This window comes from Cariama cristata, unplaced genomic scaffold, assembly GCF_000690535.1.
Source record: "Cariama cristata isolate BGI_N322 unplaced genomic scaffold, ASM69053v1 scaffold39384, whole genome shotgun sequence".
NCBI classification, from domain to species: domain Eukaryota; kingdom Metazoa; phylum Chordata; class Aves; order Cariamiformes; family Cariamidae; genus Cariama; species Cariama cristata.
The window spans coordinates 1-12,333 of NW_009614224.1; the positions used below are offsets into that span (position 1 = coordinate 1).

Below are 12,333 nucleotides of genomic sequence, written 5' to 3' on the forward strand. Positions count from 1 at the left end.
CCCGCCGGCGAGCGCGCTGCCAGGTTGGGTGGGGGGCGTAGGCCACCATCTTTGGGGCAGCCTGCGACCCGGACGGAGAGGCGCTGGTGCTGTGGGACCGCCCCGCCGTGGCCTTGAGCTCTGACGGGATCAGCTCGGGAGGGGGTCGGTAAAGGGGGTGACTGCAGCGGTGGTCCCCCGTGGCACGAAGGGGGTAAGTGGTGATACAGCTGCGGAGGGTGCTGGCATTCCTTGTTGTGTCCCGTACCAGTGCTGATGCTGTTCTTCCTTCTCGCTTCCCCTCCCTCGCCCTGCACCCCTACCTCAGCCAAATCTCCTTCTCTAAGGAAGAGCCAGAGAGTCCCTTGGCACTGCTGGTGTTCCCAGCAGGGAACTATGCAAACGATGTTTGTAGGCGAAAGAGTCCTTGGCAGCAAAGCACAATCTGCCAAGTGGAAGCAGACAACCCAGGACAGCAGACAGAATAGCCCATCGGGATGCTGCTTTTTTTTTTTTTTTAATTTTTTTTTTTGCCATGAAGGTGGTGAGGCGGTGGCAGAGGTTGCCCAGGAGAAGCTGTGGCTGCCCCATCCCTGGAAGTGCTCAAGGCCAGGTTGGATGGGGCTTTGAGCATCCTGGTCTGGTGGGAGGTGTCCCTGCCCATGGCAAGGGGAGTGAACGAGGTGATCTTTAAAATTCCCTTTCAGCCCAAACCATTCTGTCATTCTGTGCATCATAAAACATGTTCATCATTCAAATTTAACAGTACTTCTGGAAAAATGCATTACCAGCAATTCTTCTGGCAATGCGTTACCAGCAATAGTAAAGCCATTCAGCCACAGCCCAACACACAATGAGAATTTGTTATGTTTAGGAGGATGTTTTTGCTATCAGAGTAATGGGTTTTAATTTGAGCTGGTCTTGTAACTCCTGGACCAGTAGAAACAGTGCTACTAGTGGGAGTTGAGAAGCCTCAGTTTATTACTGCTAATAAAATTGTCACTGCTGCATCTTTGGTACTTGACATCCTGTCATCCAGAAAAACCCACTCAGATTTTTCTGCTCACTGTGCACGCGTTCAGAGTTTTTGGACGGAAGGCTACCTGCTCCTTATAAATGCTGTGGGTTTGATTTTAAATTCATCAGTAAGTTGAGCGATTTCCTTCAAGCGTTTTGGTTTTGTATCACCTTTGAGAACAGCTCTCTTGTGCTTATGACTTTACATGTTCATGCCTTTGGGTCATTCTACCATGCTTCTAAGTATCCTGGAATCTACCTGCTCACCCTAGACTTTGTGACTAGGGTGATACATGTGCATTAAATGTAACATTTTTGAAAGCTATGGGAATAACTGTCTCCTTAGTAAATGGTTTATTCTGGAGGTTGTGTTGCTCCCAGAGGAATGTAAGTGTGTTGACAGGGCACAGACGAACATGCCTTCTCTGTTTGTAACTTACTCAAAAGGCATTACTGATTTGATTGATCAGATTCAAGGCCCTGAACTAACGTTGGGATGGAGCTGAGGTCTGGCCGTTTTAGTGGGAACAAGAGGAAACGAAACGTTACGAAAAAAGCCTGAATTACTTTCCTCTTAGCTTTAAAAAAGTATAGAGTACCTCTGCCTTCTTCTGTAGGAGAGAACATAGCCAAATAATCTGCGAGGAAGAATCAAGTTGAAGGTGAAAGACTATCATCAAAAGATGTGGCCAGTTGTGCTTTAACACTAAGTGAATGTAGACTCTGTGACTTTGGATTGCTGTGAGGAATAGAAGAGATGTTGGCAGGTGCCCTCCAAAATAGAGAACAGTTTTCTTACCTCTTTCAAAATATTTTTCCATACAGCTGATGTACTTTAGTGTAGTTCTGCTTGAACTTGAGGCAGCTATCCGTGTATGTAGCCTTGCGTAGGCTTCCATTTGTACTAAAGTAGGCTTGCCCTCAGATTCTGCAATTTAGAGATGTTGTGGAGGTCCACTTCCAATTCCGCTGGTTTTGCAGCATCTAGATTTTTGTAGCCCTTTAGAGCTTTTGATGACTAGAATACAGTCTCTAGCTATTACCACAAAGAGATTTCTGGGATTGTTTTTTAAACAACCACAGAGGGCTAGCTTGGGAAAAATAAAGGGGAAGGGTAGTGCTAGAAGAAGTGCCTTCTGCTCTCAACTCCTGCCCCAGTAGCTGGTGCCTACTTCTGGTCTCCAGTATTTGCCTTCTTCAGGTCTCTACTTTGTTCTGGGTTGAAGTGTCCAGGAAACAACTGAAGCATCCAGGATATTAACTGGACATTGTTTGACTGACTTGTGCTGGATGGTGGTGTTTCACTTCTTGGAAGCCAAAGTTAAGCTGAGGAAATGGTTGGGAAGAGTGCCAGTCTTGGTTAAGGAGTTAGAGCGGATGAATTGCTGACCTTTTCAGGGAGTAGGGCAAGCTTCTTTCTGTGAAAGATTTCCCCCAGCCTACTTAGAATTTTTGCTTGGGGGGATGTGGCAGACAGAGTTGACATGTTAGGAGCTATATGCAAGTAGAGTCAAGTACTTTCTGAGTTTTCAGGATTTTACTGATGAGTGAAGAAGGAGCTGAAATCTGGCAGGAACTGTTCTTCTGAAGGTATTCCGGCATAGCTCTTGGTGGGCTTGAACTTGTCTAGCTGCTTTTTGAACTTCCATAAATTTGTAGCATCCACAGCATACCATGAAAAGGAATTCCATAGGTTGCCATCTGTTTTATGACAAAGTTTCTCTTTCACTTGACATGTGCAACCTTTGATAGGTGTCTCCTTATGTTGGAAGAAAACGTGATTTGTTATTTCCTTTTTGGTTTTGTCATGATTTTGTAGACTTCTGCTATATCCTTTCCACAGTCCTTTTTCTTCCGTCCTGCAGAGCCCCAGCTACAGTAGTTATTGCTTGTGTGGAAGCTACTCTGGCTTCTGGTGTGAACCTTCTCTGTAATTACAACTACGGAGTACTGTATCATTTTTGAATGAGTGCGTTAGGGGGGAAGCAAACCTTCATGCAGTGTTCAGGAATAATGCACTGTGGACTTGCACGGCTAAATAATTATATTCTTTGTCTTAGCGTTTTAATTTTTTTCTAACAACTTCTGATATCCAGTCTAATTTGTTCATGCTGGTGAGTACCTAGTAGATGTTTTCATCAAGCGGTCAGATGTAACCCCAACACCTCATTCCTGAGTGGTATGTAACTTGGAGCCTGTTGTATATATGAACGGCCTTGCTCGTATGACCATCAGTATGAGATTTAGCACCCCTCTTTGATCTGCCAAAGCCTATAGCTCCTGCCTTTACTGGCACACTTACAGACATTTGAGAGGGTTTTGAAAATGTTTAACTAACTTAAAGGATAATACTGGATAAGTAGCAAATTGAGAATTTTTCTCTGAAAAAGAGAAAACAAATCTGCCCCCTGCCTGCCAGGGTTTGGGGTTTTTTTTAATTATTGCAAATTCACTTTATTTTGCTTTTCTATGAATTTCTCAAATAACACATTTTTGCAAATAGTATCAAAACTTTTTTTGTCTACATGTGTGAATGTTTCAGGAAATGCTTCAAAGAACATCAGAAGATTTTTTTCCAAAGATGGAAAGTTCAATTGAAGATATGGATACCTCTGATACTCAGTGGGGCTGGTTTTACTTGGCTGAGTGTGGTAAATGGCATATGTTTCAGGTAAATACCTATGAAGTTATATTAGCTGTGATGGTTTCCATACGTGAAACTACCTATTGCTGAATTTGTCTAAATGTGCTTTTTCATTTATTTTGAAGACTGATTCAAACAGTCATTGCTCTGTTAGCAGCGAAGATATTGAAAGGAGCTTCCAAACAAACCCACATGGTTCTGTTTCTTTTACTACTGCAAAATTTAACTACACGCTAGACTTTTCAGGTATGTATCTTTTCATAGAGCAAAATTTAAATAATAGGTGCCAGATACACCAGTTCATTTGTTCTTTCAGCAAATTATTGTCCTCTTATCTAGTGCAAAAGCTTGCGATTGGATCTTCTTTACTGAGAAGTACGGAGGAGTTTTTAGAAGCAGCTGCCCTGTTACTTTTTTCTAGTGTTATTTATTAGTAAAGTAGCACGTCGTGTGTAGTAGCACTCCACCGGGTTACTGCCGCTTACCTCAGCGGTAGGTGGTGTGTAGCATGCGTCTATGGGACTGGGAAGTTTGAACCTTTTTTCTTTAACATGCAGCTGCTTGGAAGCTTGAAAAACCTCTTCTATTCAAAGTGTCTGTAAGAAATGTTGATATGAAGGACGCTTTCTGCAAAATAGTGGCATCAAAGTGATTTAATAGTCCAGCAGGTAGTTGAAGCCAATTCTGTTGTCAGAATAACAAGGAGGTGGGCAAAAGGATTTTCTAGTAGATCATCGAGATGTCACTTATGCCATGCTTGTAAATTACAGAATATTTACAGGATTCTAATGTATGTAGCTAACCATAAATTAGTCTGTCTTTTTTTCAAAAGAGTGTTCTAATTACTTCCTTTTTTTTTTTTTAAGCTTTTCCATCCATAGATTGTTTATTTTCTGACAACATTACGAAAAAGCTATAGGCTTAAATAGAAGCCTCTTCCAAATCAAAGAAAATAATAGTATTTCAAATACAGAAAGTGGAGACTGAGTAAAAGAGTGATGTACTGAGATGTAACAATACAAGGAGTTTTATGTTTACTTGTGTTGAAATGTCTGTTTAAAAAAATCTTTTGTTTTGCACCGGGAATACAAACACTAAATGCAAATGCTAAAGAAGTATTTTAGTGTTACTGTTTGTAGGTCATAATGTCTTGCATTAAGGGTAGTAGTAATATGCTTTGTCATCCTAGTTGTATGAAAGTCAGTGGAAGTTTTAGTGGGTGTACTAATGTTATTTTAAAAAATGACACTTAAATGTTTCACATGCTATAGATGAATTCCAAAAACTTTCATCCTAACTCTTGTTTTATGCTCAGTGATGAAACAAACCAACCTAACTACACTTAAGCAACGTCCAATAAAGCGAGCTCCCTTTTCTGTCAGTGCTTTCAGGTAAGGAAATAAAAGGAAGACTCCTTATTTTTATTTTATTCCTGATCCTTCTAAGTAAAATTAAACAAAAATATGTTCATTGTTTATATTTAATTACTTTTTGCATGAAACAAATTGAGAGGTGAACCAAGGTGGGGAGAGCTAGTCAAGTGAAGAAGGAAAACATTTCAGAGGAGAAGAGTGACAAAAGAATTTTTAGTTTGTTTTTTATCTTTTTTTCTGAGAAAGTAAGAAACTTGTAGTGGGAGAGAGGCAAGGCATACTGAATACCGGTATCCTGTGGCAAGGTTCTTAAAGCTGTGCCTGACTTTAGCCATTGGAGTCCCTAGCTGTAAATACCTGTTGAATCAGAATTGCTGTGGAGAGGCAGCAGCAAAAAATGGAGTAGTTTGTTCCATTGTAATAATGACCTCATAAATGATTTAGAAGTATTATTGTAACAGCAAAAAAAAAAAAAAAGAATTGTATTTTCTTGCCTGTATATTTTAATCATTTACTCTGAAATGATCTGAAATTACAAGAAATTGCATCGTAACAGCCAGATTGTTTCATGAGTCTAATTGCTTTAGACTGTAAGTTTCTTACCATTTGATCAGTCGTTAGATATAAAGCTGTGCTGATGTAAATCTGATACTCACTAAACAATAAACTGACCTATGCAGTGATACTACCACAGGTAAAATTGACTATATGGAATATGTGGGGTTTTTTTCCCCAACTAGTTTCTTAGAAATCATTTTAGTTCTGAATTGTCGTCTGGTTATACTTTCAAAAAGAAGTTTGGCAGTTGTAATAAGAAATGTAGTAGCGATCTTTTTACACTGACATTCAAGAAAGCTTGCTTTTTTTTGAAGTGTCAACTGTTTTTTCAGTGGATATTTGATGAAGAGTGTATGTGATAATGTGGCAATTCACTTTTGGTTTTTTGTTTCTGGAATAATTGCATTCGGTATTCTCTTTCCATGTGATGACACCCATTCTTTACTTTCAGGAGATTGCTGCTTTTAGTCCTGGTTTTAAGGCTTAAAAGTTGCTTTATATGTGGTACATATGTTTAAAATGCTCTCTTTTTTTTTTTAAGGGTTTGGGTTTGTTTTGGTTTTGGTTTTTTTTTAATAAACTCAACTATAATTTTCCAGTGTGTGTTTCTAACATGATGCTTTTAAATACTTCAAATGAGGGCTCAGTTTCCAGAGGCTTAGGCTAGTTGTAATTCCTGATAGTTTGGAACGTTCAGGCTACACCTACACTCTCATATTTCTAAATTACTGTTGCTCTCCTGATGTTGCAGACCTTTCTGCTCATCTCTTCTGAGTTATCTTCCTATCTTTTGTTGGGTAGGTGGTGTATTAATATTGTTCATTACTGTGGTTTATTTATAATAAGCTAGGCCAGAATTTGAATACAAATTAAGACCTCTTGCCTTTGACCTTACCTGCTGACAGCAGCCTTTGTTTGAGTTAAAACCCTAAGTAGTTTTGTGTAAGAGTTTGGGGGTTTTTTTTGCATACTGTATAGTTTGGAGCAGGAGTTTGACAGGAACAAAATCCGTCATGTCTTTGATGTGATGTGTTTTTACCTTTTTTTTGTTTGAAGTTTCATCTGTGAAAATGAGGCTATCCCTATGCCTTCACACTGGGAGAATGTAAATACTGAGGAGTCATATCAGGTAAGAGTTGGTATGCAAGTTGGTCAAAAACATGTGATAATGAAATAATGCATTGAATTGAAATCGTACTAACCTCTTTTTTTCCAGCTTATTCCATTGCAAAAGAAAACAAATGAATATAATGAAGTTTCTAGTCTCTTTGGAAAAACAATGGATAGCCACCGAATTAAAAGAATTAAGAGAATACAAAATCTAGACTTGTGGGAGTTTTTTTGCAGGTGAGATTATTTCTAAAACCAACAGTCTTAGGATTGTTAACGGAGCAAGCCTTGAAGGCATGCAGCAGAAATATGTTTAATTGCTTTTATTATTAATGAAAATATGTTACTTTTTGTTTTTAAAAAACTTTCTTACTGTCATTCCTCTGTATTCAAAATTCCATTTTCAAGACTCTGTAGCTTCTACAGGTGCAGAAAATGTCATACTTGTAGAAATGCATTAGATGTAGATGTAGCACAGGTAAGACCGATGCATTAAAGATGTTCAGCATGTCCATGTGGTAGATGCCCATAATACTTACAGTGAGAACAGAAACAAGCTTTTTGTAAGTAAAATAATTCCTTGACAGAGTTGTATTATTTTGATTTTTAGTGAACAAAGCAAATGAATATTTGTGGCTTGTTTAATTTCTCAACTGCATGAAACCTAGGGCAGAATAAAGTGTCCAATTGACACATATTCATGTAATTTTTTTGAGCTTAATACGCTACAAAAGCTTTTTCGAAGTTTTCTGCTTTTCCTTCTTCATATTGTGCTGGCCTGGAAGAAGTAGGAAGTGCCAAGTTCTGTTTCCACTTATTTTGTAGTATCAATCTTAACTTTTGTCACACACAGCTGCTTATTGGTGTAGCCTCTAAGAAGGAGTACATATCAGAATCAGTTATAAAAATGTATTGCACTATTAAAACTGATGGAACTAAGTTAAATAGTGAGGAAATAACTAAGCAGATAGATGTATTAAAAATTTGCGTAAGTTGTATGATTTTTTGAAAGATACGTAGTTTATTGTTAATTTAAAGCTGTATCATGAATACACATAAGGAAATTAATTTAAGTTCTTGGTTTAGAGAGTTAGCCTTCTCTTAATTGCAAATTTACTTGGTTATATTTACATGTGTAAGTATTAAGGCTTATATGCTTGGCCTTGTGTTTCAACATCTACCTTTCCACAAATAAGTTTCTGTAGACATGTATTTATACCATCTTAATACCAACCTTCATTTTTGAGAATAGGAGTAGCAAGCAGACTTCAAAGTAAATGTCCTTTGAGTCTCCAGTGTAGATGGCAGAGCGGGAAGACCTTTTTTTGCTTAGCTTAGAACTGCTGTTATTTGGAGAGTGTACTAGTTTTCCCGACTGATCAGTGAGTAGAATTCATGGTTTAACAACTCAATGTATGGATGCTATGCTAGAATATTCTCAAGGTACGAAACTGAGAATGGGAATTAGAACTTCACATGTCAGGAGTATTACAGTATCACCATGTAACGAACTACAAACCAAGGTACTTTTTAGTACCTGTATGGTATAAAAGTATATGGAGAAGAGTTATTTCCATTTTAAAACTCTTCCTGTAACAAAAAAATACTGGTAACAATAAAAATTGCTAGAGTAGATGTATGCAATTGAGGCTTAGCTGCTTTTCTGCTGAGGGCAAAATACAGCCTTGGAGTAGATGGGCTTACACACACCGGTGAAGAAATTGTTGCCCAGTAGTATATTACAAAGTAGTAGATATTCCAGCCTTTCAAAGTCACTAAAAGTTCTTTTGGTATCCCATGTGGGAAAGTGAAAGTAACAGAAGATGACTCTTAAGTCTCGCATATTTTGGTTTGTGCATCTCAGTTTGGAGTTGTAGAGGAGTACAGCAAGTAGAAAATGGTGTTTGGTCAGTGAGATTGCTGACCATCTTTAGAAAAAGCTTATGTGCTGACATATGTACAAAGAACATGTCTCTGGGTATTTAGTTTTGCTTTAGATGTATCCTTTATTGAGTGAGCTGGCTGTGTGAGAGCCTTCTGAGTGGTAGATCAGCTTAATTTTGTTTTACTGGATTAGCTTGTCACTGCTGGTGGAAAGTGCTGAGATGATGTTTTTTAGAATAGTTGGACTCCTTGATTTCTGTTCCAAATCAATAAAAAGTCCTGCTGTGGCATTTCTGCATTCTGCAGAACTGCCTTCTCAGTGTGCTTAGTATATTCCGCTGCTGATGAGGACCAATTGCTACTTAAACTTTTGCGTTTTTGAGAAAGTGTTGTGTTTCGTTGATAAGGTCAGTGGCTAAATTCAAGCATTGCTTGAATGATTATTTGCGTCATTGTAGTGGTCAAAACACATTTGCCTGTTTTAATAGTTCCCATATTAATGACTGTTTTAAATTGGTTTTATGAAATCAGCTGGTCCGAGATAGTGAAGGACTGTTACAGAACATTTTTGGACACTTAATTATTCACCTTTTCTATAATTTGTTCTGTTCCCCTGTTTCAAGAGAAGTTACTCTAGGCTACCTTTATAGATTGTCAGAGATCAGCAGCCAACAACAGAGGGCTGCTGATTGAAAAATTTCAGGTGTTCAACATTTCTGGCCCTTAGCTCAGAGGTGTTGTCTCACATGGGTAGTTTTCTCAAGATGCAGGGAATCTTGGCTCCTGGGTTTTGTCGAATTGCCAAAGAGTGGAACTTGAGTGCCTGGAACCTCTCTGTCTCTGACACAAAATGTCACAAATGAGATTATTAGTGAAATCTCCCAGATGCCCTTGAAATTCTGCTGACATTCTGATTTGGAAAGCAGTTGTAGGGCGGGGAAAAAAAGACACCAAAAAAATTAAGTTGCCAAGACATAGCTATAGTAATTTGCATTAAATGGAGGAGGGAAAAAAAAAAAAAAACACAAACCACAAAACTGAGCAATAAAACAGAATAAACATATCTTTCAAGCTAAGCACTGCAAGATTTTTAACTTCTGTGAAATGTAGTTATTTATAAATAGTGCATAATTGCAATGTAATGCCATTAATGTGATAAAGAGTCTTTGCTGCCTGGACCTGGTTGATGGGACTTCCTCAGGCCATATCTAAACTGTAGGCCCTCAGAACGCTTCCCCAATTCTACTGTGCACTCCAGTTACAAGCAGATTGCTTAATTTGATAAACCTAAGTATGTGCGTGATAAGCTTAAGTATGTAGCACAGTGTCCCATGCACTGTGGCTTTTATAGGAAGAAAATTGAAGTACATAGACAAGAACAAAGCTATGATGGACTCCGATTTGTTTTTATCTGGATAGTCAAGGGACCATAACTATGAACAGCTCGGTGATTTAGGTGCAGCTCCAGGGTCAACTTCTTCATGGATTTCAGGAAAACCCAGCTGACAGAAAGTCGCTTAAAAAAGATTGATGGAAAATATATCTGTTGTTTAATTGAAGGTGTGCTATGGCCTTCTGCATGTGAGACTGTAATGTAAGTCTACCTGTAGTGTGAGGTTTTTTTGGTTTTTTTTCTTCAAAATTCTAGACCAATATAACCCTGTCAATGCACAACTTATGTGTTTTAGAAAGTATGTGAATCGTAATTCAGAAAACCATTATGTTGAAGTAATTTTTCTAAAAAATTTAGGTAACTTTAATACTTCTGCTGGTTTACCTTGGTAATTACACTTTATAATCCACTAACTTTGTTAACCCTCCCAGCATGCTGTTTAAGTAGGTGGAGGGAACAAAATGGGAGAAAAATGCCTTTCTTGTAAAAATGTATCTGCAGAAAATGACCACAGTGAAACTAATGCCAAATGAACAATGTTGATAAAACTGGTATAACAGACCTTTTTTCCTAATCTGGGATTACTTCTGAAAATAGTCCACAGCATCCAGAAGTGTGCAATTTCTAAACATGTGCCTTAAGAATTCTGATCTTTTTAAAAACTAGAATCAGCTAGACACTTGTGAAAGCAGAATGTAAGGAGTGTTTTAGGTCTGTCCCCCTGCAGTGTTTTCAGAGTAGTAACTTAATTTGATTGTACAGATGTTTGTAACGTTGTATTGTGTGTTCTCTGTAGGAAAAAAGCTCAACTAAAGAAGAAAAGAGGTGTCCCAACTATTAATGAGCAGATGTTATTTCATGGCACCAGTAATGAATTTGTAGAAGCAATATGTATTCATAACTTTGACTGGAGAATAAATGGGATGCATGCTGCTGTATATGGAAAAGGTAAGTATTTTTGTCACATACAACAGTTTGGTAATCTTAACAGTTCAACATTGTTAAGTGTTCCGTATGGTATGTTCTTTGTGATGTGCTCCCTGTGTTTATCCAAGAGCTGTTTAATATAGCTCGGCTTTTACATGAAGTATAATTAAGAAGGTTAGGATGCAGGAAGGAATGTAATTGTCACAACCGGCTGGTAGGACTAGGGAGCGTGGGGAAGGGATGCCCAACAAAGCAGTGTTGATCACAAGACAATCTCCCTACTAAAAGGTTCCCATGAAAAATATATGGTCATGTTGCTATAATCTAATGATTTAGGGGAAAAAAAAAAAGTCAGATTGCTAATGAACATAAAAGAACAGACATCTTTCATCATCCTGATACCTATATCCATGCCCTGGTAGTTAAGCTGTCATGATAAGAATGTCATCAGATTTTTTTTTTTTTATTATTTGAAAGGGACCTATTTTGCAAGAGACGCATCATATTCCAGTCGTTTCTGCAAGGAGGACATGAAGCATGGAGATACTTTTCAAATTCATGGTGTGAATCTGCAACCTCATCTGCATAGACCAGATAAAGTCATGTTTCTTGCTCGTGTATTGACTGGTGACTATATCAATGGTGATTCAAAATACATGAGGCCTCCTTCAAAAGATGGAAGTTTTGTGAACTTGTATGACAGCTGTGTGGATAATACCTGGAACCCAAAGATCTTTGTTATCTTTGATGCCAACCAAATCTACCCTGAGTACTTAATAGAATTTTGTTAAGTTTGAAAGGAGCTGAACTGAATGTTTGTGTCTTTTTGATACTTTTGTTCCTTTTGCAGAGACAACAATATAAAAACATGGAGCGTGGAAGGAGAGAGGTGAAACAAAAGCTAGCCTATGCTTGTGGAGGAGGGAAGCTATTAAACATTTACAAGAGACTGTCAAACTGTTTTTAAAATCTGTAAACTTTACTAATGCATTTTTCAAATGTAGAGACAATTACAAATTTGAAACTGCTTAGTGAGCCTTAAATACTTTGGGCATTGGTAAGCTTTCAAAGGCAAGATTTATGTTCTGATTTTGTAAAATATATTACGAGTATTTATTCATGTGGTAGAAATATGCCTGTAATATAGTATGCATATGATGAAAGTAATCTTTTATAAAGATTGTCTGTAGAACATAAAAATAACAAAACCAACAAAACCCTAGGGGACTTGGCTACATCTGTGTGTATGTCTGTGTTCTGTAGTACACATTGCTTTGTGTTTGGAGGTTTCTTAGTTTAGATTCTAAACCTACCAAAACAAACCAAAAAAACAAAAATCTATCTGGAGAAAACTGATGAAGGAGCTATAAAGTTCACTAAAGCTGTTATGTTTAACTTTAGGTACATTTTACTGTAAGCTTCAATTATATACTTGAAAGCTTTAATTG

General features: G+C 37.8%; 1 protein-coding gene across 1 annotated transcript; it reads left to right on the forward strand.

Moving 5' to 3' along the window:
• The first annotated feature begins 3,529 nt into the window (after positions 1-3,529).
• PARP11 (poly (ADP-ribose) polymerase family, member 11) lies at positions 3,530-11,791 on the forward strand. The gene is made up of 7 exons (XM_009699320.1): positions 3,530-3,667; positions 3,766-3,886; positions 4,956-5,031; positions 6,628-6,700; positions 6,788-6,918; positions 10,755-10,906; positions 11,363-11,791. Exons 1-7 carry the CDS (start codon positions 3,530-3,532, stop codon positions 11,674-11,676), a joined length of 1,005 nt encoding a protein of 334 aa, XP_009697622.1. The 3' UTR covers positions 11,677-11,791.
• Positions 11,792-12,333: the final 542 nt, after the last annotated feature.